Source organism: Aegilops tauschii, chromosome 6, assembly GCF_002575655.3.
Source record: "Aegilops tauschii subsp. strangulata cultivar AL8/78 chromosome 6, Aet v6.0, whole genome shotgun sequence".
NCBI classification, from domain to species: domain Eukaryota; kingdom Viridiplantae; phylum Streptophyta; class Magnoliopsida; order Poales; family Poaceae; genus Aegilops; species Aegilops tauschii.
Window position 1 is genome coordinate 82526117 of NC_053040.3, and position 26979 is coordinate 82553095.

At 45.2% G+C, this 26979-nt stretch overlaps 3 protein-coding genes across 4 annotated transcripts; all 3 read left to right on the top strand.

Moving 5' to 3' along the window:
* Positions 1-1098: 1098 nt before the first annotated feature.
* On the top strand, positions 1099-6319 carry LOC120966190 (uncharacterized). 2 transcript variants are annotated; one of them, XR_005759405.3, is made up of 2 exons: positions 1099-2687; positions 5940-6319. XR_005759405.3 is itself a non-coding variant. In XM_045229697.2 (2 exons), the coding sequence occupies exons 1-2, from the start codon at positions 1370-1372 to the stop codon at positions 6103-6105; spliced, it is 687 nt and encodes a 228-aa protein (XP_045085632.1). In that variant the 5' UTR covers positions 1155-1369; the 3' UTR covers positions 6106-6319. The 2 variants fall into 2 exon arrangements, 1 of the variants encoding a protein (XP_045085632.1); XM_045229697.2 differs by having other exon boundaries at positions 1155-1890.
* A 7027-nt stretch (positions 6320-13346) lies between these two features.
* LOC120967382 (uncharacterized) lies at positions 13347-18000 on the top strand. Its single transcript, XM_045229698.1, has 2 exons — positions 13347-14846; positions 17706-18000. Exon 1 carries the CDS (start codon positions 13919-13921, stop codon positions 14840-14842), a length of 924 nt encoding a protein of 307 aa, XP_045085633.1. The 5' UTR covers positions 13347-13918; the 3' UTR covers positions 14843-14846; positions 17706-18000.
* Positions 18001-20447: 2447 nt separating this feature from the next.
* Positions 20448-23670, top strand: LOC120967383 (uncharacterized). The gene is made up of 2 exons (XM_045230523.2): positions 20448-21817; positions 23094-23670. Exon 1 carries the CDS (start codon positions 20540-20542, stop codon positions 20969-20971), a length of 432 nt encoding a protein of 143 aa, XP_045086458.1. The 5' UTR covers positions 20448-20539; the 3' UTR covers positions 20972-21817; positions 23094-23670.
* The last annotated feature ends 3309 nt before the right edge of the window (positions 23671-26979 follow it).

The window sequence follows — 26979 nt, forward strand, 5'->3', positions numbered from 1 at the left end:
CCGGATAACACAATTATAGCATGAACAATAGACAATTACCATGAACAAAGAAATATAATAATAACCATTTATTATTGCCTCTAGGGCATATTTCCAACAATGCAGTACTAGTGCATTTACGTGATAGTGAGCCAGTGGAAACACATTTTGATCGTTGTCTAAGTAGGAACAAAGTAGCACTGAATCATTGTCATTTGTGTGTAAAACATGAAGCAAACATATGAATACTTGAAAACATGTCACATATGATATCAGAAGCATGTATATGGTACTAAACCCAACGAAGCACATACATAAAACGCTAGGAAATGTATATATAGACCACTGCAAGAATTGCATTTACGACGTTCCCACGCTCTCTCATGCACATAACAAGTCGCATCGATGGCAGCAAAGATGATGCCAGCTCAAACAAGGGCATCTTTCAAATGAACGTTCTTCCAGGAGGAGCGCCAGCATCGCCCGAGATCGAGGCGATGACCGTGAGAACCAAGGGTGGTGCCGAGTTGACTTTGAGTAGTAGGAACGAAGTGTCTGTAAGGAGGAATATGGATGCCTCAACATTACAGAAGAGGCCTGCACGCCGATGAGATCATATCAATGAAAAGCCTCCTCATCACACTGCTCATTGTCGTCTTCATCAATATTATGATCTAAGCCTGTCACCTCTCGTGGTCCATGCCCTCGTCAACGTCGCGCTTCTTGCCCCTGTTCCCGGTCAACATCCTCGCCACTATTTCCTGTGACTACGGTGAAGAGCGTGAAGCTTCCGGCGGGCGGCTTGCGGCGGTTACCCTCATTAGAAAGTCCACCCAGACATTGGATCAATTATCGATATTCAATAGTAATGAAGATGATCGTAGGGTGAGATCAGATATCGGATACAAATAATTCTCCTTAGAAACTGCTTTTAAGGAAAACTAATGAAAACTTGACAGAATTACACGTTTATGTACTAAAGTACTAACCCATAACCCAAGCACAAATCTTTACGCAAGTAAAAAGCATCCACTTCTTCGTCTCCAAGCGTGAGGTGTACGGGAAGAACAATGGTTGGATCGTTCATCCCGAAGCACCACATGTTAGATGCAGCGACCACCGTGGGCTTAGTCGAGCTCGGCCGCGGGGGGCAGTGGCGGCCGCCGGCGGCGGTGGGAGGGGGGATTAGAATGCTAGTAAGCGCAATTAGCAACCTCGCGGTAAATTCCGTCAGTAATTGGCGGCCTCACGCTAAATTCCGTGCGCAATTAGCGACCTAGGCCTCACTCCCTGACAACCTAGCTGCTCTGAACTCCGCCCGAAACCCTAGCCGCCCCCATCATCCCCTTCCTCCCACCCCGGCGGCGGTCGATCAGCCGCCCCGCCCGCCATGCCCACGCCGGCGCCGCACCTCGTCGACGAGATCCTGGAGGAGATCTTCCTCCGCCTGCCCACCCCGGCCGAGCTCGCCCGCGCCTCAACCGCCAGCCCCCGTTTCCGCCGCATCATCACCGACCGCTCCTTCCTCCGCCGCCACCGCAAACTCTACCCACCTCCTCTCCTAGGCCTCGTACACCAGGATGGCGGCTTCCAGCCAGCCGAGGCGCCCCAGGCCTCCGCCCCGCTCGCTCGCGCCCTCGCCGACGCCGCTGATTTCACCTACTCCTTCGTCCCCGTGCGGCCGTGCGCAGCAAGGGCATCCCCTGGCAAGTCCGCGACGGCCGCGTCCTCCTTGAGGACTGCCGATTTTTGGAGACCCTCAAAGACATGGCGGTGTGTGATCCCTTGTCACGGCGCTACGTGCTGCTCCCGCCCATACCGACGGACCTCGCTGTCCAGGAAGAGCACCCACTTGATATGGTGCCCATCCTTGCTCCCATTGGCGATGATGAAGATGAGATGTCGTTCAAGGTGATATGCTTAGCCACCTATGGTTCCAAGATAACCGCGTTTGTCTTCTCGTCTGTCACACAGCAATGGTGTATAGCTGCATCTATCGCTCGGAGTTTGTCAGGCGTGGACTATCGTCCCCTTGGACTGCGCATGTCTCCCACTTATGGGTTCCGTGGCTTGTCCGGTTTCGACAACGTGCGCGGATGCTTCTACTTGGTGTCACCTTAATTGGTTAGACAAGTTGTTCGTGCTGGACACACAAAGAATGGAGTTTTTCACTGTGAACTATCACACCGGCTATGATATACTGCTCACACATCTGCCTGGCCGGATACTCAAATTTCTCGCCAGTTACGATAAACCCCCTAGAGTTCTACCTGGCCAGAACAGAAGTTTGCCTGGCAGTGTAGTAGGTAGAGAAGGATACCTCGAGATGTTTTCTCTCGTCGGTGATCACAGCCCAAATGGCTCATTTGATCTCTATCATATGACTCAGCAAACCAATGGTGAATCTTCCAGTGATTGGCAGCTAGAGAATATTATACCGTTGCCTCGCGGATATGATTATTTCACCGTGAGTGCAGCTGAGGGACTCTTATTCCTTGGAGCCACTACAGAAGATCAAGTGGATTTTGATATAGTTTCCGGGGTACCATTGTCCAGGACTGATTGGGATGTAGATTATTTTTCGCTCGAGGTCAAGACTTCTGAACTGAGGAAGGTTTGTAGGAGCAGGGGGCAATTCTTCCAAGCTGAACTTGTTCACTGGTACTTTGGCTACCCCCCGCCATTGTCAAAACCAAGTATATGATGTGGTAAGTTTTTTTTTTAATTATCATTGAGCTCCGCTGTCCTAATTGTTCATGTAGATGTGATTGCTTTATGCTGTTACAAGACCTCATCAAAGTAGGGAAGGTGGGCATGATCTGTTTCCTGGTCAATAATTGCTTTGCAACATGGTAATAAAGAAAACAACTTCACTTTATACCAAGAAGAGCGTATACATCCCACTAAGTTTGCATAACATTTGCTTCAGTTAATGTCTTGAGGGCCATTTACATCTAAGGAAAGGCGTTAATTTATCCTTTGTGTATTAGTTTCTGCTACATTTTGTTAATTGGAATTGGCTAAATGATCATTTGTCCCTCTTATAGACGCACTACCTCTATTATTTGCCTCTCTTTAGATAACATTTGACCATTGGTTTACTCCTGTTTAAATTTTTGTGCGTACTGTTTTCATTTTCTAGTTACTAGGCATCAACCCGTGCAAGTATGACATCGGTTACCTGTAAAAGAAGTATGAAATAGAAATATAGGAAAGGAATAGGAGTACATTCTTGCAAGATTTCAAAACTGCATGTATGTTTCGTGTTGTGGTGAAGCCTGGAAGTATATTTTCAGTAACTTTATACATCTTTGTCAAGCTACTGTTTGGTAATTTTTTGTGAAGGTATAAATATTCTGATATTTGTTAGCTTAATTAAAATTGAGTAATATCCTGCTTCATGTTTCCTTAATAAACTTAATTGCAAGCCTTCCATGTTAAGGTTTTCGGCCCAGTTTTTCCTAGGAATGGGACAGCTCTATTCTCTTTTCATAAATTGCAGGAACACTCTACCCATTTGGAGCAAAAAGCTGCCCATGTCTTTTATTTTTCTTTTCTTTTTTGAATATGACTTGGCACATGCTCCGGATGACTGGACAGATTATAGTTAAGACTCCGTTGACATGGTTATTTTTGTAGCACATGAATAGTCATCCACATGATATCTAAGACCACACAGACGTAATAAGATTCACACCGTGAGATTTCTTGAAGCTACGTGTCATCTTTATCTATTTCTCTTAGGAATAGGGTTAGCTGTAGGGCTTAAGTGAGCCTTCAACCTTTAAACTCCCTACGATTTTAAAAGCTATCGTTTGAATACCAAAATAGTCTCCAAACACAATTTGGAACACTAATAGGTGTTTAGAAATAATTATGTACCCTATCAAATTTGATATTATCAAAATACTGTTTACAATGAATACACATACATTATTCTCAAGTAGTATTATAAGTATTTTATATTCAAAGCGTATAAGGTATAACCTCACTAAGTTTTCAAAATCCAGGGGATTAATCAGATAATATTATTGTTTGATACATGACATATGAATTTGCTTTATTGGGTATGTACATGAACATACATCAATTCGAAGAGCGTTTGCTTCTTGAGTTATTTTCAAACTTTTCCCTCTACTGGACAGGCACGAAAGCTGAATTATCCGTTTGCATCCAATTAGTTGTGCTATTTCTGATTTATTAGTAAAGCAGTACAATTTGTTGTTTGTCAATTTGAGCAGCTCCAGTCAATCCAATGGGAGAAAATACTCAAAGCACATGCATCTATATATCTTTATCATGAATGAATTGTGGCATTGGATGGTTTCCTCTAAAAATAAAAAAAATCTCATTAATTAGGCAATTTTAAACGTTCACATGGACCTCATTACTTCATTAGTATGGGAGAAACCCACCCCACCTAGTAATTCCGATCAGCTTGAACTTTGGCAGGTTTGCTACAACGGAAAGTTCCCATGTAGCTCAGGCTACATGGAACCTCTTATCCTCAACCCTCCAGCCTTGCTTAGAGATCCGTACTCTTCAACTAACTTACAACAAGAAGATTTCTCTTTTTTGTATCTCTCAAATGAAACAACATATGAACTTCAAACTTTGCAGATCGAACAAACATTAGAACATCAATGTGTGAAAAAACTTTCAGATTTTTTGGTCTGATATAAATATACAAAATGAGATTTTGTTTGACTAAAAATATTATTTTAAGTATTTAAGATGCATGAAAAAATCTGAAAGTTTTTTCCCACATTGTAGTTAGAATGTATTGTTGTTCTGCAAAATTTGAAGTTTATATGTTGTGTCGTTTAAGAGAAACAAAAAAGACAAATGCGTCTGCACGGATCGCGATGCAAAAATGGATGGCAAAGATAAGGGGTACCATGTAGCTCGATCTACAGAAAACCACACTCTGCAACGCTACTGAGATGTAGGTGACTTGAACTATTATGCCGATTGATTTGATTTGGTTGCCATGATCTGTACGACATCCGAACATGGAGTTATGGTGGATGCATTACGATCTGGACCATACAGATAAACTCAATGGGTTATTTCTGTTTTTTTAGTCAACGCGGTGGCTTGGAAGGAACCCCAATAAGTAAATATATAACATGCAAAGATATTGTTTTATTACAACTCCACAAGTCAGCCTTTTTTCCTTCTCTTTTTACCTTTGCTCCCATATTGGTGTTTGGATTCGACCATACTGATACTAGCATCGGTGGTGGCATGCATGGCAGTGCGAGCCCCACCCAGTAGTTTGCTAAGCTGCAAGCTCTCAATGAGACCTGTGGAGAGCTATCGACGAGCTTGCAACACTCCTAGGTGCAACAATGCCCAGCCCTACATCAAGTGCAGTGCCGCAACAATGACCACCACACTCTGTGTATGTGGTTCAGTGTCGATGTTTCTACCGCTGCTGACGCTTCAAATTCCAATACTAATGCCATAGTTATGCCCAGGTAGATGGGCATTATGATTAGTTGCAGATCAGTGCTTGCGCATGGTTCAATTCTTCCCTTCTTTTTTATCAGGTTCTTGTTCAGAAAGTGCACAGCTTGGCATGGACAGCTGTGACTTGACAGACAGGAGCAGAATGCAAGAACAAAAATAATCAGGAAAGGGAAAGTAAATGGAAGTGGCCGCAAAAGGATAGATCATCAACCCAAAAATCTCAGTACGGATATATAATCAATTGGAATCTAGGTTATAGATATGTAATGTGGTATGTTCATAAGAGGCTCAGATAATCAAATATCCTACCTTAGCATAAGAGGGACTCCTTTGAAGCATGAATGAGCAGTTTACGGTCTTTAGTCTTAAGCGGTCAATCTGTGGTGTACTTGTCGATTTTATATGCAGCGCCTTGTTGTTAAACTGCGGAAGCAATTTTTTTGTTGCATCCACATAATTCTTGTTCTAACTATTAAGTGTATCCGCAGGATGAACTCGCTTTGCTTTCGGTGTCTCTTTTTGGGCCATGCATCTGGAGCCTTTGAGGAGAAATGGAGGATGGGCAAGATGGTGCCGCAAACACTACTTGAGCATTTGTTTTACTTACGAGGAATCAGCCATCCTGTACCTCGTGTCGGTATGAGGCAAATTTAAAAGCAAGAGATGCTGCAGGCAAGGTGGATTCGTCGGTGTACTTCGCGACATATGCCGATGTTAAGCGTGTCCTAGCAAGAAATGTTGTAAACGACGTGATATTTTGTGAACTTTTAAATCCAAGAGGCTATTTGTGTGTGTGTGTGTGTATGTGTGTTGTGAAAATGGTCGAGTAATTAACTTATTGTTGTCAAAAGTCTCAGCAGTTGCAGCACATTATCCTCTGCTCAAAATGTTCGTGCATCCGATGATCAATTGCTGATTTAGGTTCTTATTATTGCTCATTCTAGGTTTGAGAATTCAAATTTGTAGTTTTGTCGGATGCCTTTCGAAAGCCACATTCCGAGGCAATTGGCTGAAATAAAACAGGTAAGCTTCATGCCTTCATCATCGACCGATCAGGAACTGAACAATCCTGATATTCCACATCTTTGCAAGAGATATCTATCTGGTTTTTGTCAACAAGTGATTGGAAACTCAACAATCCTGATACTTATCTAGCTGGCAGCTCTTTGCTGTCTTCCTACTCTGGCAAATTTTACCTGGTTGTGTTTTTTTTCCGCCGTGATGAGACAGGGTTTTTGTTATGGGTATTGCTGCTACATTTGCTAGAGTATTTGGACCGTGAGAAACAAAGTCACCTTTGACACACACCTTTGTCAGAGATTATTTTCGCGCTGCATCGGCTGTTTGTTACTGCTATATTGGTCAGGTTTGCGTAAGGAGGGAGACGGTTCTTCGTTTCAGGATGGCGTTCGTCAGCTGATGCAGATGCTGCTGCTGACCATGGGACTAGGAGGAATATTTATGGCCATATGCTTGTTTGTAGACATGCTAGGTCCAATGGCTGTCCTCTTTTTCTCATCGGTCATGTTCTCTTTCTTACATTACAATCCTTGTCCTTCCCTCCCTCGGTATGATGTGTACATGCCTGATTAACACATACTGCTTTGATCGTGCGAAGATTTTTGCTATCTCTCAAGATACAAGGGAGCTTATTAGAGGCTTCATTAGTCGTGTGTTGGTGCATGTGGTTCGTGAAGCAAATGAGGTGTATCATGGATGTGCTAAATAGGCTAGTGAGCTAAGGCGGAGGTGCATGTGGACTAACTACGGCTCTACCTTCCTTCATGATTATATGCAGTTTTCCCGTAATCCCTCTTAAGTAATATTATAAATAGAAAAACAAAAAATGTTTGGTCAAGTAGCCCTGCGAATGTGGTGTTTCGTTGGTGTGTGTGTGGGTGGGTGGGGTGGGGGGGGGGGTGTCGAACAGAGGAAGTATGTATTTGCGATGATAACACATAAATACATGGAACACATTTGGACGGTCCACACCCCAAAACTAGCGCGACCTACCAATCCATAGCTTCCCATGGGACCAGGGTATGCATGGTCAGTAGCGGTCCCAGGTAAAAGTGACGCCCCAGGCAAACAACGTATGTACAGTGCCAAACAATGAAAAATACTGTAGCTATGCCTGCATCCAACGAAGCAACGGCCAGCCACGCCCCAGGCCGAGGCCCTGGCTGCCTGGGGCCTGGGTCGGCCACTGTGCATGGTAGATCATAACTCGCTAGAGCATCAGAAGCATTCTCTCGAGCATATTCCCTGGTGGTTTCCAGAATAAACTTTCTCTATCCATGTTGCTTCCACACATGCTCCTGATATTCTATATCCCCAAGTCCAGTAATCATGTATGTTTCCTCATACAAGCGATGTTTTCTTTCATTCCATAGTTGTTCCCATTATTATGTTTCCAACACTAGAACCCATGCTTCACGATTCATAGTCGCATTTTTCTCCAAGCACTGTCATGCTTTATTTCTATGCTATGAATGCTTCTATTTCAGAACACAATTTTGTGATGGTAGAAGACTGGAAAATGTAGTACCAAAACATTGTTATCATACCCCCACAAAAAAACATTGTATCGTAGTGTAAGAATTAATGAAGCACATGTATGTTTCAAGGAAACATGTCGTGCTTCATGTGTATCACATGTAATACTAATGCATTTACATGATAGTGAGCCAGTGGAAACACATTTTGATAGTTGTCGAAATGGGAACAAAGTAGTACTGAATCATTGTCATCTGTATGTAAAAAATGAAGCAAACATATAAATATTTGAAAACATGTCACATATGATATCAGAAGCATGTATGTGGTACTAAACCGAATGAAGCACATACATAAAAATGAAGCGCATACATAAAACGCTAGGAAATGTATATATAGACCACTGCAACAACTGCATTTACGATGTTCCCACTCCCGTGCACACAATAAGTCACGACGATGACAACAGAGACGATGCCAACTCAAACAAGATCATATTTCAAAGGAACGTTCTTCCAGGAGGAGTGTGAGTGTTGCCCGAGATCGAGACGATGACCATGAGAACTAAGGGTGGCGCTGAGTCAACTATGAGTAGTAGGAATGAAGTCTCGATTAGGAGCAATATGGATGCCTCAACACTATAGGAGAGGCTTGCGCACCGATGGGATCATATATCAATGAAAAGCCTCCTCATCACACTTCACATCCCCGTCTTCATCAATATTACGATCTCACCCTGTCATCTCTCGTGGTCAATGCCCTCGTCAACGTCGTGCTGCTCGCCCTGCTCTCGGTCGACATCCTCGCCACTATTGTGAGCGGCTATGGTGAAGAGCGTGAAGCTTTCGACGGGTGGCTTGCGGTGGTTATTCTAACTTTTATTTACAAGACGTTGGGTCGATTATCGATATTCAATCGTAACGAAGATGGCTTGGTGAGATCAAACATCGGATACAAATAATTCTCCTTAGAAACTGCCTTTAAGGAAAACTAATGAAAAATTGATAAAATTACACGTCTTTGAAAGTTGTGTTTTGAGGCAATCAGCTAAAACAAAACAACAAGCTTCATGCTTCACGCCGACATTCCTTTATCCACATCTTTGCAAGAGATATGCATCTTGTGAAAGCCCTGTTGGATTAGACACTCTGTCAACAAGTGATCAGAAACTCAACAATCCTCATACGTATCTAGCTGTGCTGGCAGCTCTTTTCTGTCTTCCTACTCTCGGCAAAATTTGCCTGGTTGCATTCTTTCTCGCTGTAACGAGACAGGTTCTTTATGATGTGTATATCTGCTACATTTGCTAGAGTATTTGGACTATGAGAAACAAAGTCACCTTCGATGCACACCTCTTGCAGAGATTGTTTTCACGGTGCGTTAAGCTGTTCATTACTGTTATATTAGTCAGGTTTTCGTAAGGAGGGAGACGGTTTTTCGTTTCAGGATGGTGTTCATCAGCTGATGCAAATGCTGCTAATCATGGGACGGGAAGGAATATTTATGGTTAAATGCTGCTGATGCACATGCACTTTGGAACGCAAAAGCAAGTAGCATGTAGGCCGTGAAGCAAATGAGGTGCTTCATAGTGTGCTAAACAAACTAGTGAGCTTAGGTGGAGGTGTTTGTGGACTAATTACACCTCTACCTTCCTCCATGATTGTATGCAATTTCTTCGTAACCTAATATATAAAGCTCCTTATTAGCAAAATAAATGTTTGGTCAACTAGCCCCGAGAATGTGGTGTTTCATTGGTGTGTGTGTGTGTGGTGGTGGTGGTGGGGGGGGGGGGGGGGGGGGGTCGTATAGAGCAATCTCGAGGAAGTATGTCTTTACGATGAGAACATGAAATACATGGAACACATTTGGACGGTCCGCACCCCAGAACTAGTGCAGCCTATACCAATCCCTAGCTTCTTGTTGGACCATGGTATGACTGTTAGATCAGAACTCGCTGGATGCATTCTTTCGAGCATATTTCCCGGTGGTTTCCATAATGAACTTCCTTTAATCATGTTCCCCCAATATTCGCTCCATGTCCCAATAATCGTGTATGTTTCCTTATACACCCAATGCTTCCTTTCATTCCATAGTTGTTCCCATTATAGGATATAAACATGTTTCCAACACTACAAGCCATGCTTCATGATGCATAGTCGCATTTTTATCCAAGCATTGGCATGGTTCGTTTCTATGCTATGAATGGTTCTATTTCAAAACACAACTTTGTGATGATAGAAGACTGTAAAATGTAGTACCGAAACACTATTGTCGTAGTCTTAAGTGTAAGGAATGAAGCACATGTATGTTCAAGGAAACATATCGTGTTTTATGTGGCAAGCATGTCACATGTATACCGGTGCATTTACGCGATAGTAAGCTAGCGGAGACACAATTTGATAGTTGTCGAAGCGGAACATAGTAGTATTGAATAATTATCATTTGTGTGTAAAAAGCGTATCACACATGTAAATACTTGAAAACATGTCACATATGATAACGAAGCATGTATATGTGATACTAAACCCAATGAAACACATACATAAACGCTAGGAAATGTATATATATAGAACCCATGAGGCCAGAACAACTACACTTACAATGTTCCCACTCTAATGCGCACAACTAGTCGCATTGATGGTAGCAAAGTTGGCGCCAACAAAAAACAAGAGCGTCGTTCAAAGGAACGTCTACCAGGAGGAGTGTCAGCACCGCCCGAGATCGAAGCGATGGCTGTGAGAACCAAGGATGGCGCTGAGCCAACTAGGAGCAGTATGAATAGTGTTAGTTAGGAGCAATATGGATGCATCAACACTAGAGGAGAGTGTTGCGCATCGATGAAAGAGAAAAGCCTCTCCATGTGACCTCTCATCCCTGTCTTCGTCAATATTCAGATCTCAGTCTGTCACGTCTCGTGGGCAATGTCCTCTCCAACATCATCCTTCTCGTCCCTGCTCTGGGTCGACATCCTCGCCACGCTCATCAGCTGCTACGGTGAAGAGTGTGAAGCTTTCGACGTGCGGCTTGCGGTGATCCCTTACCGTGACTAGCTAACTAGGTAATCTACGAGACGTTAGAATGATTATCAATACTATTTAAAATGTAGTAACAAAGAGGGCTAATCATAGGGTGATCAGATACAAATAGTTCTCCTTCAAAACTGGTTTTAAGGACAACTCGACAAAACTTCTTAAAAATTTACAGGTCTGTGTACTAACCCAAGCACAAGTCCTTCCCGTGAACCAAAAAAAGGAAAAAAAACGTCTCAAAAAAGGTGGAAATATTAAAGACAGGCCCGCTCCCGCAAGCGGTGAGGCGAACCCTTGCGCCGCCCACCTCCAGCCTCCCCCGCCCCCTCCCCCTCCCTCGCCGGCATCGGTGGCGGCGGGGCCTCTTCCCCTTCCTTGAGGTGGGATGGCGCGGGATAGTGACACAGCGCGGATGTGCAAGGTTCTGCAGGACGACGCGGCGTGGCTGCAGCCGGGGCGGCACGGCGGTGGCGTGCCGGTGTGGCGGCGCGGACGGCTGCTCGTCGAGGGCGTGGTGGGGCGTGCCTCCTTAAGTGGCGGCTGTGGGCGTCCTGGCCTAGATTTGGATTGGGCGGATGCTCAGGCTGGCTGCCAGCAGGCGGCGCAGGACTGAGGCGGCATGGGCTGGCCGTCGCTGGTGGCTTTGGCTACTGGAGAGGACCGACGTGGCGGCTTGCTCCTTGCTGGGGTGGTCCAGCGGCTCTATGGTTGTGGTGACCGCGTCTTGGGGAGCGGATGGTGCAGATGATGCGGAGGCGGCGCTTGTGTTCGGTGTCGTGTCTCCACCGATGGCGTTGGTTGGTGGTGCAACAGGCCTCCTCCCTTGGTTCTAGGCTAAAGCAGGGCTGCGAACCAGGACTCCTGTTCAGACGGATCTGGACGGTGCCCGGGGCGAGTCGGAGTTTGCGCTCTGGGAAGGTACGCTTGAGCTCGATCGGGGAGGTGCCTGTGGGTGGTGAGGTCCCTCTCCTCGTGGGTACGGTGGATGTTGCTGGTGGTCAGGGCTCCGCTACACTGTTGGGCAGATCGGTGTCAAGGGCCACGATCAAGGCGTCGTGCGAGCGGCTCGGCGACGGCTGTCGGTAGTCACGGAGTAGGGTCTTCCCCGTCCATCGGGTACCGCTGGAGATCCAGGCGTGGATGCCTCCTACTCTGGAGGCGTCCACTCATACTTTGTGGCTGATGCCGGGCTAGGAGCGAAAGGTGTCGTCTTTTACTCCTCCTTCCGTGGCAGATGCACTATGATGTGGATGGTTGGTGGATTCCTGTACATGGATGCCGGGGTGGTGACCCTGGATGGCGGTCCGCATGGTTGGCTCTCCGGCGGGCACCATGGTGGCGGGGATGGCATTACGTGTTGGTCGTGTGGGCGGTGAGAGGTGGTGCAGCGGGTGGCGCGGACATGCTCTCTGTCTCAGACGGTGGCCGTGCCCCAATCCGGATCTGGAAGATCTATGCTCCTCGCGCTTGCCTTGAAGACCTCATGGTGACGCAGGGGAGTTGCCGAGCGAAAGCTTCGCGTTCTGTCGCTAAAGACGCCGACACTCGCGGGCGCCGTTATCTTCTTGAAGATGTCGTCATGGCGTTCCTCTCCGTGTCCGGGTTATGGTGAAAACCTCTATCTATTGTAGACTCGGCAACAACGACGCCTAACGCCGTTATCCCTCCTGGGGCGTTGTTGTGGAGCTTAGGTGTTATAGGGCTTAGCATGGTGTTGCTTTAGTTCATCTTGTACTTTATTTTGGTAGCATAGTCGTGTGCGTTCTACGTGATCCGATTATCTTGGGATCGGCAGTGTTTGGAGGCCACCCCATCTCCTTGTGTCGTTCGGCCGCCTCGACGACGGTGCAGCCCGCCTCGCCTCCGATGCGAAAATCTCCTCTTGCCTGCGGCCACCGGAGGGAGTGTGCCACGATTGCCTCCGGCCTCTGCACCGAGACGGTATGAGCCGTCGCGGTGGCCAGGGCGAGGGCTGACGCCGCTCCTCGCCTCAGATGTGGAGAGCTCCTCTCGCGTGTGGCCACCTGAGGGAGTGCGCCGTGATTGACTCCAGCCTCTGCTCCGAGATGGTAGGCGCTGTCGTGGTCGCCGGCGTCCGCGCGATCACACTCTCTCTGCTCTCACTCGCTCGCAGGTCAACGAATGAAAATGAGAAGCGGCGGGGAGTGGTGGAGAAAGGGAATACGATACCTGCGGCGTTCGCGACGGGGCGTTGCTTTTCCGAACGAGAAAAAGTGTGATGTGGCTGGTCCCCTGCTCTAAGATTCGTGCTAATGATCCAAGGGTAGAAAAGACGTTCAGGCTGGGGTCCTGGAAATCTGACATTCGGGGGTTGTAGATTCCGAAGAATAATGGTTGGATACAGCGACCGCCGTCCGCTCAGTCGGCTGGGCCGCCGGCCGCAAACGAAGAAGGGAGATAGAATTAGCAACCTCACGCTAAATTCCGTGAGCAATTAGCAGCATCTCGCTTAATTCCGTGAACAATTAGGCTCACTCCCTCGCTACCTAGCTGCTCTGAACTCCGCCCGAAACCCTAGCCGCCCCCATCATCCCCTTCCTCCCACCCCGCCGCCATGCCCACGCCGGCGCCGCACCTCGTCGACGAGATCCTGGAGGAGATCTTCCTCCGCCTGCCCACCCCGGCCGAGGTCAACCGCCTGCCCCCGTTTCCGCCGCATCATCACCGACCGCTCCTTCCTCTGCCGCCACCGCAAACGCCACCCGCCTCCGCTCCTCGGCCTCGTAAACGTGGATGGCAGCTTCCAGCCAGCCGAGGCGCCCCACCCCTCCGCCCCGCTCGCCCGCGCCCTCGCCGACGCCGCTGATTTCACCTACTCCTTCGTCCCCGTGCCCAGCAATGGCATCCCCTGGCATGTCCGCGACGTCCGCGATGGCCGAGTCCTCCTGGAGGCCTGCCAAGTTTTGGAGACCCTCAAAGACATGGCGGTGTGTGATCCCTTGTCACGGCGCTACGTGCTGCTCCCGCCCATACCGACGGACGTCGCTGTCCAGGAAGAGTACCCATTTGATATCGTGCCCATCCTTGCTCCCATTGGGGATGATGAAGATGATATGTCGTTCAAGGTGATATGCTTAGCCATATATGGTTCCAAGCTAACCGCCTTTGTCTTCTCGTCTGTCACACAGCAATGGTGTATGGCTGCATCTATCGGTTGGAGTTTGTTAGGCGTGCCCCACCGTCCCCTTGGACCGTGCATGTTGTCAACTTATGGGTTCTGTGGCTTGTCCGGTTTCGACAACGAGGGCGGATGCTTCTACTTGGCGTCACCTTTGTTAGACAAGTTGTTTGTGCTGGACACACAGAAAATGGAGTTTTTCACTGTCAACCATCACACTGGCTACTATATACTCCTCAAACTTCTGCCTGGCCGGATACTCGAAGTTCTCGCCAGATACGATGATCCCCATAGAATTCAAGACAGAAGTATGCCTGGCATTGTAGTAGGTAGAGAAGGATACCTTGAGATGTTTTCTCTCATCGGTGATCACAGCCCAAATGGCTCATTTGATCTCTATCATACGACTCAGCAAAGCAATGATGAATCTTCCAATGAATGGCGGATGAAGAATATTACACCGTTGCCTGGAGGGCATGACTATTTCACCATGAGTGCTGCTGAGGGATTCTTATTCCTTGGAGCCACTACAAAAGATCAAGTGGACTTTGATAGAGAGTCTGGGCCGCCGTTGTCCAGGACTGATTGGGATGTACATTATTTTTCGCTTGAGGTCAAGACTTCTGAAGTGAGGAAGGTTTGCACGAGCAAGGGGAAATTCTTCCATGCTGAACATGTTCACTGGTACTTTGGCTACCCCCCGTCGCTGTCAAAACCGAGTGTATGAAGTGGTAAGTTAATTTGTTTTATGATCATTGTGCTCTGCTTGCCTAATAATTGTTCATGTAGATGTGATTGCTTTATGCTGTTACAAGACATTGTCAAAGTAGGGTAAGTTGGCATGATCTGTTTCCTGGTCAATAATTGCCTTGCAACATGGTAATAAAGTTAACAATTTCATTTCATACCAAGAAGGGTGTATATATCCCACCAAGTTTGCATAACATTTGCTTCAGTTGATGTCTGAGGGCCATTTACATCTATGGAAAGACGTTAATTTATCCTTTGCGTATTAGTTTCTGCTACATTTTGTTAACTGGAATTGGCTAAATGATCATTTGTCCCTCTTATAGACATACTACCTCTATTATTTGCCCCTCTTTAGATAACATTTGACCATTAATTTACTCTTGTTTAAATTTTTGTGCGTACTATTTTCGCCTTTCTAGTTAGTAGGCACTAACCCATGCAAATATGACATCAGTTACCTGCAAAAGAAGTATGACATAGGTTACCTGTAAAAGAAGTATGAAATAGAATTATAGGAAAGGAATAGGAGTACACTCTTGCAAGATTTTAAAACTGCATGTATGTTTCCAGTTGTGGTGAAGCCTGGAACTATATTTTCAGTAACTTTATACAGCTTTGTGAAGCTACTGTTTGGTATTTGTTTGTGAAAGTATAAATGTTCTGATATATGTTAGGTTAATTAAAATTGAGGCATATCCTGCTTCATATTTCGTAACTAAACTTCTGGAAGCCATTCATATTAAGGTTTTCGGCGCAGTTTTACCTAGAAACCTTGCAGCTCTATTCTCTTTTCATAAATTGCAGGAACACCCTACCCATTTGGAACAAAAAGCTGCCCATATATCTTCTATTTTTCTTTTCTTCTTTGAATATGATTTGGCACATGCTCCGGATGATTGGACAGATTATAGTTAGACTCCATTGACATGGTTCTCTTTGTAGCACATGAATAAGAGTCCACATGGTACCTAAGACGACACATACGTAATCAAAGATTCACATCGTGAGATTTCGGGCATCCATTTCTTGAAGCTACGTGTTATTTTTATCTATCTCTAAGGAAAAGGGCTAGCTGTAGGGCATAAGTGAGCCTTCAACCTATAAACTCCCTAGGACTTTTAAAAGCTATCATTTAAATATATCAAAATAGTCTTCAAACACAATTTGGAACACTAATGGGTGATTAGATATATTTACGTACCCTGTCAAATTTGATATTATCAAAATACTGTTTACAACGAATACACAGACATTATTCCCAAGTAGTAATATAAATATTTTATATAAAATATTATTATTCAAGTGTAGAAGGTATAACCTCACTAAGTTTCCAAAATCTGGGGGAGTAATCAAATAATATTATTGCTCTTAACATGATATGAATTTGCTTTATTGGGTACGTACATGAACGTACATCAATTTGAAGAGCATTTGCTTCTTGAATTATTTTCAAACTTTTCCTTCTACTGCACTAGCACGGAAGCTGAATTATCCGTTTGCATCCAATTAGTTGTGCTATTTCAGATTTATTAGTACAACAGTACAATTTTGGTCAATTCGAGCAGCTCTAGTCAACCCAACGGGCGAAAAAGCTCAAAGCACATGCATCTATCTTTATCATGAATGCATTATGGCATTCGATGGTTTCCACTAAAGAAGGAAAAAAAAAAGCTGATTAATTAGGCAATTTTAAACGTACACATGGACCTTATTGCTTCATTAGTATGGGAGAATCCCACCCCACCTTGTATTTTCCAATCAGCTTGAACGCCTTTTGCAGGTTTGCTACAATGCTACTGAGATGTAGGTGACTTGAACTGTTATTCTGATTGATCTGATATGGCCGCCACGATCTGTACGACGTCCCAAACGTGGAGTTATGGTGGATTCATTACGATCTGGAGCATACAGATAAACCCAATGGGTTATATCTGTTTTATTTAGAGTCAACATGGTGGCTTGGAAGGAACCCCCAATTAGTAAATATATAAGACAAGATGCAAAGATATGGTTTTGTTCCAATTCCACAAGTCAAAGCCTTCTTTTCCTTCTCTTTTTACCTTTGCTCCCATATTCGTGTTTGGCTTGGTCCATACCGATACTAGCATCGGTGGTGGCATGGCAGTGCGAGCCCAACCGAGTAGTTTGCTAGGCTGCAAGCTCTCGACGTGACCTGTGGAGAGCTATCGACGAGCTTGCAACACTCCTAGGTGCAACAATGTCCAGCCCCACAACAAGTGCAGTGCTGCAACAATGGCCGCCGCACTCTTTGTATGTGGTTCAGTGTCGATGTTTCTACAGCTGCTGATGCTTCAAATTCCAATATTGATTCCACAGTTATGCGCAGGTAGATGGGCATTATCATTAGTTGCGGATCAGTGCTTGCGCATGGTTCAATTATTTCCTTCTTTTTTATCAATCAGGTTCTTGTTCAGAAAGAGCACAGCTTGGCATGGACAGCTGTGACTTGACAGTTGACAGGAGCAGAATGCAAGAACCAAAACAATCTCAGGAAAGGGAAAATAAATGGAAGTTACCACAAAAGGGTAGATCATCAATCCAAAAATCTCGGGTATACCATCAATTAGAATCTAGGTTATGCGCGATAAGTAATGTGGGTATGTTCATAAGAGGCTCAAATAATCAAATATCCTACGTGGAATAGAGGGACTCCTTAGAACCATGAATGTGGAGCTTACGTGCCTTTAGTTTTGAGCCGTGAATCTGTGATTTACTTGTCGATTTTGTACGGAGCACTTTATTGTGAAACCCTTGGAAGAACAGTTTTTTGTTGCATCCACATGATTCTAGTTTGTTCTAACTAGTAAGTATATCTGCAGGACTGATGAACTCGCTTTGCTTCTGGTGTCTCTTTTTGGGCCATGCATCTGGAGCCTTTGAGGAGAAATGGAGGATGGGCAAAAAGATGGTGCCACAAATAGTACTTGAGCATTGGTATTATTTACGGGGAATCATTGGTATTAGTATTTGAGTCGATATACTTTGCTACATATGTTGATGTTAAGCGTGTCCAAGCAAGACATGATGGGAGCAAGGTGAATTTTGGCGAACGTTTGTATGTAAGATGCTTGTTGTTGTGTGTGTTTGGAAAATGGTCGTATACTGTTATCGAAACTCTCAGTGGTTGCAGCACATTATCCTCTCTGCTCAACATTGCTGCTTTCATTGCTCGTGCTGGTTTTGAGTATTCACTATTTTGTGTTTTGTTGGATGCCTTTTGAAAGCCACGTTCTGAGGCAATCAGCTAAAACAAAACGGGCAAGCTTCATGCTTCACGCCGACATTCCTTTATCCAACATCTTTACAAGAGATATGCATCTTTTGAATGCCCTGTTAGATTAGATACATACTATGTTTCAGTCAACAAGTGACCAGAAACTCAACAATCATGATACTGCTTATCTAGCTGTGCTGGGAGCTCCTTTTTGTCTTCCTACTCTTTTGGCAAAGTTTTGCCTGGTAGTGTTCATCTTGGCAGGGAGGAGATAGGTTCTTTACGATGGGTTGCTGCTACATTTGCTAGAGTATTTGGACTTTGGGAAACTCACCAAATCACCTTTGCTGTTCTTTTCTCCCTCATTTTGAAGTGTACTTGTTGCCACAAACTTGCCACTGGGAGCACATTCTTTCTTTCCTTGTTGCTCACTGATCAAGATCCTATGTTTACTGCAAAACATGGACGTCGGCAGGAGATCTACCAAAAACATGAGATCTACAAGGTAGGCTGACTGGTTTGGCATTTTTCCTAGCATAAATACGAAAAAACATGAGATAGAAATGGTAGGCTGACTGTTTTGTTTTGGCGAATAACAATAATACTAATACTAATAATTCTATAAAATGTCGTACCTGCATAGATGGAGATCTTTCATTCTTTTAAAAGGGGAATTGAAGTTTGGAACTTGCCTGAGTAGCCAGTGAGTCGATGCCACAAGAACATCCATGATAATTTGCTCATTGTTATGCTTTTTAACCAAGCTACCATATAGACTATAGACTTAAATGGTCACTAAATTATAATTTAAAACTATATATATTTTCTTTTCATTGCTCTTCTTTACTACTCCCTCCGTCCCACAATATAAGACGTTTTTGCAAGCTATTACGTCTTATATTGTGGGATGGAGAGAGTATTTATTTGCCTATATTGAGGTTCCAAAAAGAAAGACTTTGCATAGCTGAAGCACTACAACCTTTAGAGGTGAAGTATCATCGTTGTCAAGAATATTATAGATTGAATTGCATATGAGATTGGTAACAAACATCTCTTGCAACATGCAAGTCATAATGTGTTCAAGATGAACTTTGATAAGCATGCATGGCGGTGGCTGCGAAGATGGATGAGCGACTTGATGATAGCTGGTTCTCTCTTTGGGTTGATCCCTCCTCCCGAAGTGCTATCTTATGCTCTTATAGCTCCTAGCGTGCGGTATTAGGTTTCTGTGGCGATGCGTTGCGATTCTGCCCCTAGTAGCTTCACAAAAGTTGTTGATGGTGATGTCACGGAGGCTGCGGCAGGCGGTATGAGTGTTGGTACAAGGGCTTGCGCCCTTACCAGGTGCCGTCTTCTCCTCTGGTGGTTATTCCGCCCCTCCAGTTGACTAGAATTGATTTCTCAACTTCATATCTTCCATATATGAGCACATGCTACCGGGTCCAGGTCGTCCCTTGCCGTCCCCACCGCCTCCACCTGCCAACGATGTCAGCCACCTCCTCCTCTCTTCCATCTCATGGTTGCGCCTGCAAAAGAACTGGCGATAAAGCTCGAGCGACGCGAAAAAAGTTGGACGAGGATCCTCTGAAAAAGAAAAGGTGTGGTCGGACGAGATAGGGAGGTGCAACCGGGACGGAGGGATGGATAAGTACCACCGCCGATCAGGAGAATAGGGGCGATGATGCGTTGATGAGTAAAGGCGAGCACGAGAACAAAGCCTCCTAGAGAGGTCGCTGGGCACAAAAAGATCAAAAAAGGTATCATCGACAATGGCAGCCCGCCTACTAGGACTCTACCCAAAATATCGAAGGAGACACCGCGACAACCCAATCAAAATCTACTACTGTAGATCAAATCTAAAATTTGAACACTTTTGAGGAAGCTTTAAAATTAGGAGCTAAACCTTTTAAAGATAAAGTTGCTCTGAGCCACCATCGACGGCCGCTTTCTCCTCCACCCTACACGTGACTATACCTGGCGATGGGATACCTGATCCAACTTGCCCACGGGCTGGGCCTGGGCCTGAGATCTAGGCCCGACGGCCAGGCTGAGCTTGGGCCTGACATATTTATGATTAAGGGAAGGGCCCAGCCCAATGGGCTTTTCCGTGGATGGGTCGGGCCTGGGCCTGATATCTAGGCCCGACGCCAGACCGGGTCGGGTCCAAGCCTAGGTTTTTTGCAGAGGGCTTTGTTAGGCCCAGCCCGAAGCCCGGGCGGCCCAACTTATGGCCAGGTATACACGTGACCCACCCAGCACTTCACCATGCGCCCATCCCCTTCCTCCCACCCCGGCTCCAAGGAATAGGAATCCCTCGCGTCCGTTCTCTCCTTCCAAAGTTACACAGCACTGTGAGGCAACACAAACCCCCAACCTCACCCCACTCCGCCCAAAACCCTAGCGACCCATCCCCTTCCTCCCACCCCGGCGGCCGGCGCCATGGCCGAGCCGGTGCCGCACCTCACCGACGAGATCATGGAGGAGATCTTCCTCCGCCTGGACACGCCAGCCGCGCTCGCCCGCGCCTCAACCGCCTGCCCCCGTTACCGCCGCGTCATCACCCAGCGCTCCTTCCTCCGCCGCTACCGCAAACGCCACCCGCCGCCGCTCCTCGGACTCCTCAGCGAGCAAGACGGCTTCCACCCCGCTCAGGCGCCCCACCCCTCCGCCCCGCTCGCGCGCGCCCTCGCCGCCGCCGCTGATTTCACCTACTCATTCGTCCCCAAGCTCAAAGTTGGTACCCCACCGTTCCCTGCCGACTGGTATCTCCGCGACGGCCGCGTCCTCCTCGACGATAGACCAGGCAAAACCACCACGGCCATGTTCACAAACCTTGCGGTTTGCGACCCCTGTCACAGCGCTACGTGTTGATTCCGCCCATACCCAAGGACCTAGCCGTCCAGGAAGAGAAATTTGTTCAAATCGAGACAATGCTCGCTCCCGTCGGTGACGAAGAGGATGAGACGGCCTTCAGAGTTATCTGCCCGGCGCACTACACCGGCAAATTGGTTGCATTTGTCTTCTCCTCCGTCACTTCAAATTGGTGTATAGCTGCATCCACCAGCTGGAGTTCTTTGGGCTTGGTTCAGCCCAATTTGACATTGTCCGATCACAGTTGCCTACAGGGCTGCTTCTACTGGTCGGACCTTTGCAGTTTCTGGAGGGACAAGTGGCTTGTGCCCTGGAGGGACAAGTGGCTTGTGCTGGACACGCGCACAATTGAGTTCTGCACTATCGACTTCCTCACAGGTTACCATAAGCAACTTGTAGATCAGCCTGGCCAGAGGAGACGCCAGTCTTCCATTGTAGTGGCTAGAGAGGAAGAAGCCCTTAAGATGGTTTCTCTCGTCGGTGATAGGAATACAAAAGGCACGTTTGCTGTCCATCACACCATTCAGAAAGATAACGATGACTCTTCCATGGACTGGCAGCTGAAGGAAATCAGACCGTTGTCTAGCCAGTATTACTATTACACCGTGGGTGCAGCTGAGGGATTCCTATTCCTTGGAGCTACTACCTTTGCAGAAGAGGAGTGGGTAGCTGATGGAGCCTGGTTGAGGCAGAGGAGTTATTTTGAAGTACATTATTTTTCGCTGGATGTCCGGACTTCTGAACTTACAAAGGTTTGCAGTAAGTTGAGGGCACTATTTGATAATGAAAGTATTTTCTGGTACTTCGGCCTCCCTCCATCGTTGTCAAAACCGAGTATATGAAGTGGTAAGTTTATTTTTTCTATGATCGTTGTGCTTTGCACTTTGCAGTTCTTATTGTTCTTGTAGAAGGTTATTCCCTTTATGTTATTATTATGAGAACCTGTCAAAGTAGGGAACGTGGTCTTGATTTGTTTGCCTGTTCAATAATTGCCTTTGTGATGGGGGCATAAAGAAGACAATTTCGTCATGCCAAGGAAGGCACATATATCCCACCAAATTTGCATATCCTGCTGCTTCAGTTAATGTTTGAGGGCCATTCACATCTTAGGAAAGTCTTTAATTTACTATCCACAACTTATGATTCTGCTACATTTTGTCTGGGCATACTGCTTCCTTACTGGAATTGGAATATTGATAATTTGTCTCTCTTATAGGTACCTCTAGTTTGCCCTATTTAGTTTTTTGTTTTGACAATTTACCCTTTCTAGTTATGCAAAACAATGTTTTGTTCAACTACTTTTTTTCTCTGCTATAGTCAGTCTTTTTTCCTTCTCCTTTTGCCTTGCCGCATCCTGGTGTTTGGGTTCGACCATACCCGTACTTAGCATCTACTCACGAGTCTCCAAAGCAACGAGGAAGACAATGTAGGTTCCCCACTTCAGTGGTGTGGCAAGGGTGACCACCACTGACGGCACGCATGCTGAGAGCCCCGAACTAGATCGCACAGCGAGCTACTAATGCTCCTAGCTGATGATGTGTGACAATGGCCAACCCCACCACAATTACGGCTTTGCTGTGTTCTGATGTTCCAAATGTCACGTTTCCACCACTGTTTATACTTTGAATTCAAACATCAATGCCATGATTTGGCCCAGGCAGACGGCATTATCATTAGTTGTGGATCACTGCTTGCGCATTGGGTTCAGTTTTTGCCTTCCCGTGTCAGGTTATTGTGTATGTTCCTTCAGAAAGAGGGAAGTTTGGCAAGGACAGGGACAGAATTGGAAGAACAGAATAATTTCATGAATATCAAAAAGGGAAAAGAGAAGGAAGTGATTGCTATACGGCAAAAGGGTAAATTAATGGTCAACCCAAAAATGTGAACAGGGGTAAATAATCAATTAGGAGAGGCATGAGTAGGCTCAGTTATCCTAAGTCCTATCTAGAATAAGATGGCCAAGGGCTCTAACAAAGCATGAGCGATCAGCTTGTGTGCCTTTAGCCGTGAACTGTATTGCATTTTCAGTTTTGCACACACAGCCTTACCGTGAAACAAATCCAACATTTTCATTGCATCTAACACTGGTTGCTTATTGATTTTTAACTAAATATACCTGCAGGAAGAATCTGGCTTCGCTTTTGGGGTCTCTTATTTTGGGCATGCATCTGTAGCTTTCGAGGAGAAATGGAGGGTGGACAAGATGGTGCTGCGAACATGCTATGTCAGATTCAGCGTATTTCAGCAAGACACCATCTAAGCAAGTTGAATTTGCTGAACGCTATAGTATGTAAGATAGTAAGCTTTTGAGGGTGTTCCTGACCTGTAGTGGTGATGTACCTGTTCTTGCAGAGACCTTGCTGCATAAGGCTGCGTCGTATCATCCTGCTCAGCATGTTCATGCATCATCTAGTTTCCATGCATCTGATGATCCGTTGCTGCTTTAAGCTCTTCATGGCTCGTGCTAGTTTTCAGCGCTAAAATTTTGTGTTTTGTTGGGTACGTTTTAAAGCCAGAAAAGTAATTGTGATCACCTTGTGTCTAACATTGCTTACGTGTTGTGATTTGGTCAGATTTTGTGTCAGTCAGTAATTCGCTACCTTTCCATTATCAACTGGGGACTGATGGCCTCGCCGGCGCCACCGGCTGCGTCACCCCGCATTGTCCTCAGGGCTACACAGTGATGCTCCTATCCGAAATTGAAATCTAAGTTTCAGGCAACTGATAGATAGCTAACTTCTTCATATAATAACTATAAAAAAAGCTGACACGATTGTATTTCAATCGACGGCAGTTTTCATTGCTGGTCTGTTTTTGTTTTTGACATCTGTTAGTGCGATTCTTCTTAAAAGAGCGTTGCTGATGTGATTAGCCAAGCATCATTATGTTTTTCAAGGGAGTTGCTGTTTTTAGAAATTTTTAAGAGAGCTATGGACCGGCTGTGATCTGGTGCAACGTGACACGACCCAGCCATAAGGCTAGTCATAGTGGGAGTAACTTAGATAATAACACAGCGCACTCCAAGAAAATTTTGCTTATGTGATATGTAGTTAATGAGGGGAGAGGTGTTTAGAGTAACATAATACTCCCTCCTTTTCGGTTTATAGGGTTTATCTCAAAATTTTAGTTTTTCCATTTTATAAGCCTCAATTTGGTTGTTTCCCATCACATGTTCAGATTCCAAGGTGCATTAAATCATTGCATGCAAGTATTAAGAGAAAATTGATCAATGCATGTAATTTATGCATGCATGCATTGCAATTTATGCATTGGTAAACATACTTTTTTGAGGAAAACAAGAGCATTAATTGGGTGCTTTTGCAAACTACAAAAAGTATTCCATCACTCACCATCTACCTTGGTTGGTGAGATTTTTGAATTGAGCATTATAAACTAGAAAGGAGGGAGTATGTTATTGTAACATAGCGCTTCCCCAGAAAGGATGAGTCTACGAGCTAATAAATGAAGCCATATATAGTATGACATTGCTGCTATGTTACTTTACACTATGGAGATAGTAACTTAGACTAGTGTCATATGCATGACACTAGTATAAGTTACTCCCCACTATGACGAGCCTAAAAGGGAGCTCTTTTTTTGAAATGAAAGAACTTTATTAATTGGAAATAACAGTTACATCGTCTATAAGAAAAGATACAATATCGTCTATAGGCTCCTCAAACCACTCATTTGTCACGGAAACTTGAGCTAACCTAGCTAAGTCATGAGCAACCCTATTTGCTTCCCTATTACAGTGTTCAAAACTAGTGAGGGAAAAGTCACAAGCCAAAAAATAGCAGTCATCGAAAACTGTCGCCGCCGCTCCCGCACATTTCCTCCATTCTTCATTGTGTCGATGACTTCCGTATTATCAGAGTTAATTACTAGACGATGGCTTCCCGCCTTATGTGCCAGAGATAAGCCAAACCTTAGAGCCATAGCTTCTGCCGTCAGAACATCCACACACCAATCACTCCTCCAATTCAACCGACGATGAAATTTCCTTTATCATCTCCAAAGACAACTCCCACTGTGCCCATGTGCTGGCCATGATCAAAAGATGCATCAACATTGACCTCAACAGAACTCATAGGAGGTTTACTCCACCCCCTCGTTTACTGGTCGCATTAGGGGAGTAAGCTTTAACAAAATTAGCCGTGTTAGCCAGAACCCCATGGATGTGTGGTATGCATCTTGAATCTTTGCCTTATGGACCAACTTACGTCTATCCCACCTTTGATACCATGCAGTTATAGCGATCATCTCATGTACATCCTGGAATCCCAAAATAGATAGGTCCTGGTCTTGCATCAGGAGTAAGAATTCAAGTACCGCCTCACCCGCACGATCAATAGCACAAGCTCTTTTAATCACCTCATTCATCCCCAACTTCTCCCAAACCTCCTTCACTTTATGACAAAGGAATAAACGTGCTTTGTATCTTCTGCCCATTCGAACATGATGGGCAGATTGGCGAATTTTTCATGTGTCTATTTGCAAGCGTAACCCGACACGCGTGAGTTCCATGCAACGTACGCCAAATAAAGGTCTTTACCTTTGCCGGACACGAAAGTTACCAAATCTTAGACCAGATAGGGTTAACATTGGTTCTACCCTCCCCGCAAAAAAAACATTGGTTCTACCCATACCATTTGTATATTGCAATTTTCTCCCATGTTAATGATTCCATTCCGCAAAATAAGCAGATCGAACAGTGAACAAACCATTTTTATATAGCTCCAAGCAATGATATTATGCATAGATAGAGGAATAGCTAGAACTTGCCGAGCATCAGTTGTCCACAAATGTTTGCCTCGCCAAATCTTCATCTCATAAGTTCGTGATTGGATCAATAAGATCAGAGACCTTGGACAGAAGGTGCCCTCCTCTAGGAGTAATAATTTTCCTATTTGCATAATTCGGGATCCAAGCATCTTTTATATATCGATATTCTGTCCATTTCCAACTCTCCATAACCATTTTTCAGTGAATTAACTCCCGCCATAATGCTTTGCCACGTAAAAGGAGAGCCCTTTTTTAAGCTTGCACTCATCAAATCGCCATCAGGATTTTTTTTACTTTCAGTAGACGGGCACATAGAGAATCCGGATTATCAAGGAGATGCCATGCTTGTTTAACTAGTAATGCTAGATTGAAACAATGAATGTCCCAAAATCACATACCTCCTTGAATTTTTGGAACACACATCTTCCACCAAGCCATCCAATGCATCCTCGTCTGATTGCCCTCGTCTTCACACCAAAATTACATCACGTCAATCATTCCCTTGCAAATTGTTTTTAGGAATTTTAAAGATAGACATGCATAGGTGGGGATAACTTGTACAATAGATTTGAGCAAAATTTCCTTCTTTCCAACGGATAATAATTTTTCTTTCCATCCACTAATCTTTTGTATAATACGATCGGTCAGGACTTGAATACACTCACTTTTTTCTATACCCACGTTGGCAAGTAGACCCAAATATTTGTCACTGAGAGCTTCAGTCATAATATCCAGAATCGAACAAAGTTGCGCCTTGTTTTCCACTTTTGTATTGGGGCTAAAAAAGATGCTAGATTCTTGAACACTCACCATCAGCCTTGAGGCAGCACAGTAAGAGTCCAAGACTGATCGCGTTCGTGGTATTGGCTCACATAAGAATTAAAGAATCACGAGCAAAGAGTACATTCGAAATCAATGGGATTCTCCTTCGCATGAGCCAAGAGAGCAATCAGGCCCTCCATACATAACAAGAATAAGTAGGGGAATAGAGGGTCTCTCTGTCTCAAACCTCTTGTTGGCTTAAAACTCTTAGTTTCCTCTATATTGAAGCGAACCCGGTGTTGGGGAACGTAGTAATTTCAAAAAATTTCCTACGCACATGCAAGATCATGGTGATGCATAGCAACGAGAGGGGAGAGTGTTGTCCACGTACCCTCGTAGACCGAAAGCGGAAGCGTTAGCACAACGCGGTTGATGTAGTCGTACATATTCACAATCCGACC

Excerpts from the sequence above, each read along its gene's own strand:
- LOC120967383 (XM_045230523.2), top strand. The coding sequence starts at position 20,540 with ATGGCCGAGCCGGTGCCGCACCTCACCGACGAGATCATGGAGGAGATC.
- LOC120967382 (XM_045229698.1), top strand. The coding sequence starts at position 13,919 with ATGGCGGTGTGTGATCCCTTGTCACGGCGCTACGTGCTGCTCCCGCCC.
- LOC120966190 (XM_045229697.2), top strand. The coding sequence starts at position 1,370 with ATGCCCACGCCGGCGCCGCACCTCGTCGACGAGATCCTGGAGGAGATC. Across the intron at positions 1,891-5,939 it reads AAGATGAGATGTCGTTCAAG|GATGAACTCGCTTTGCTTTC; the intron begins GTGATATGCTTA and ends GTGTATCCGCAG.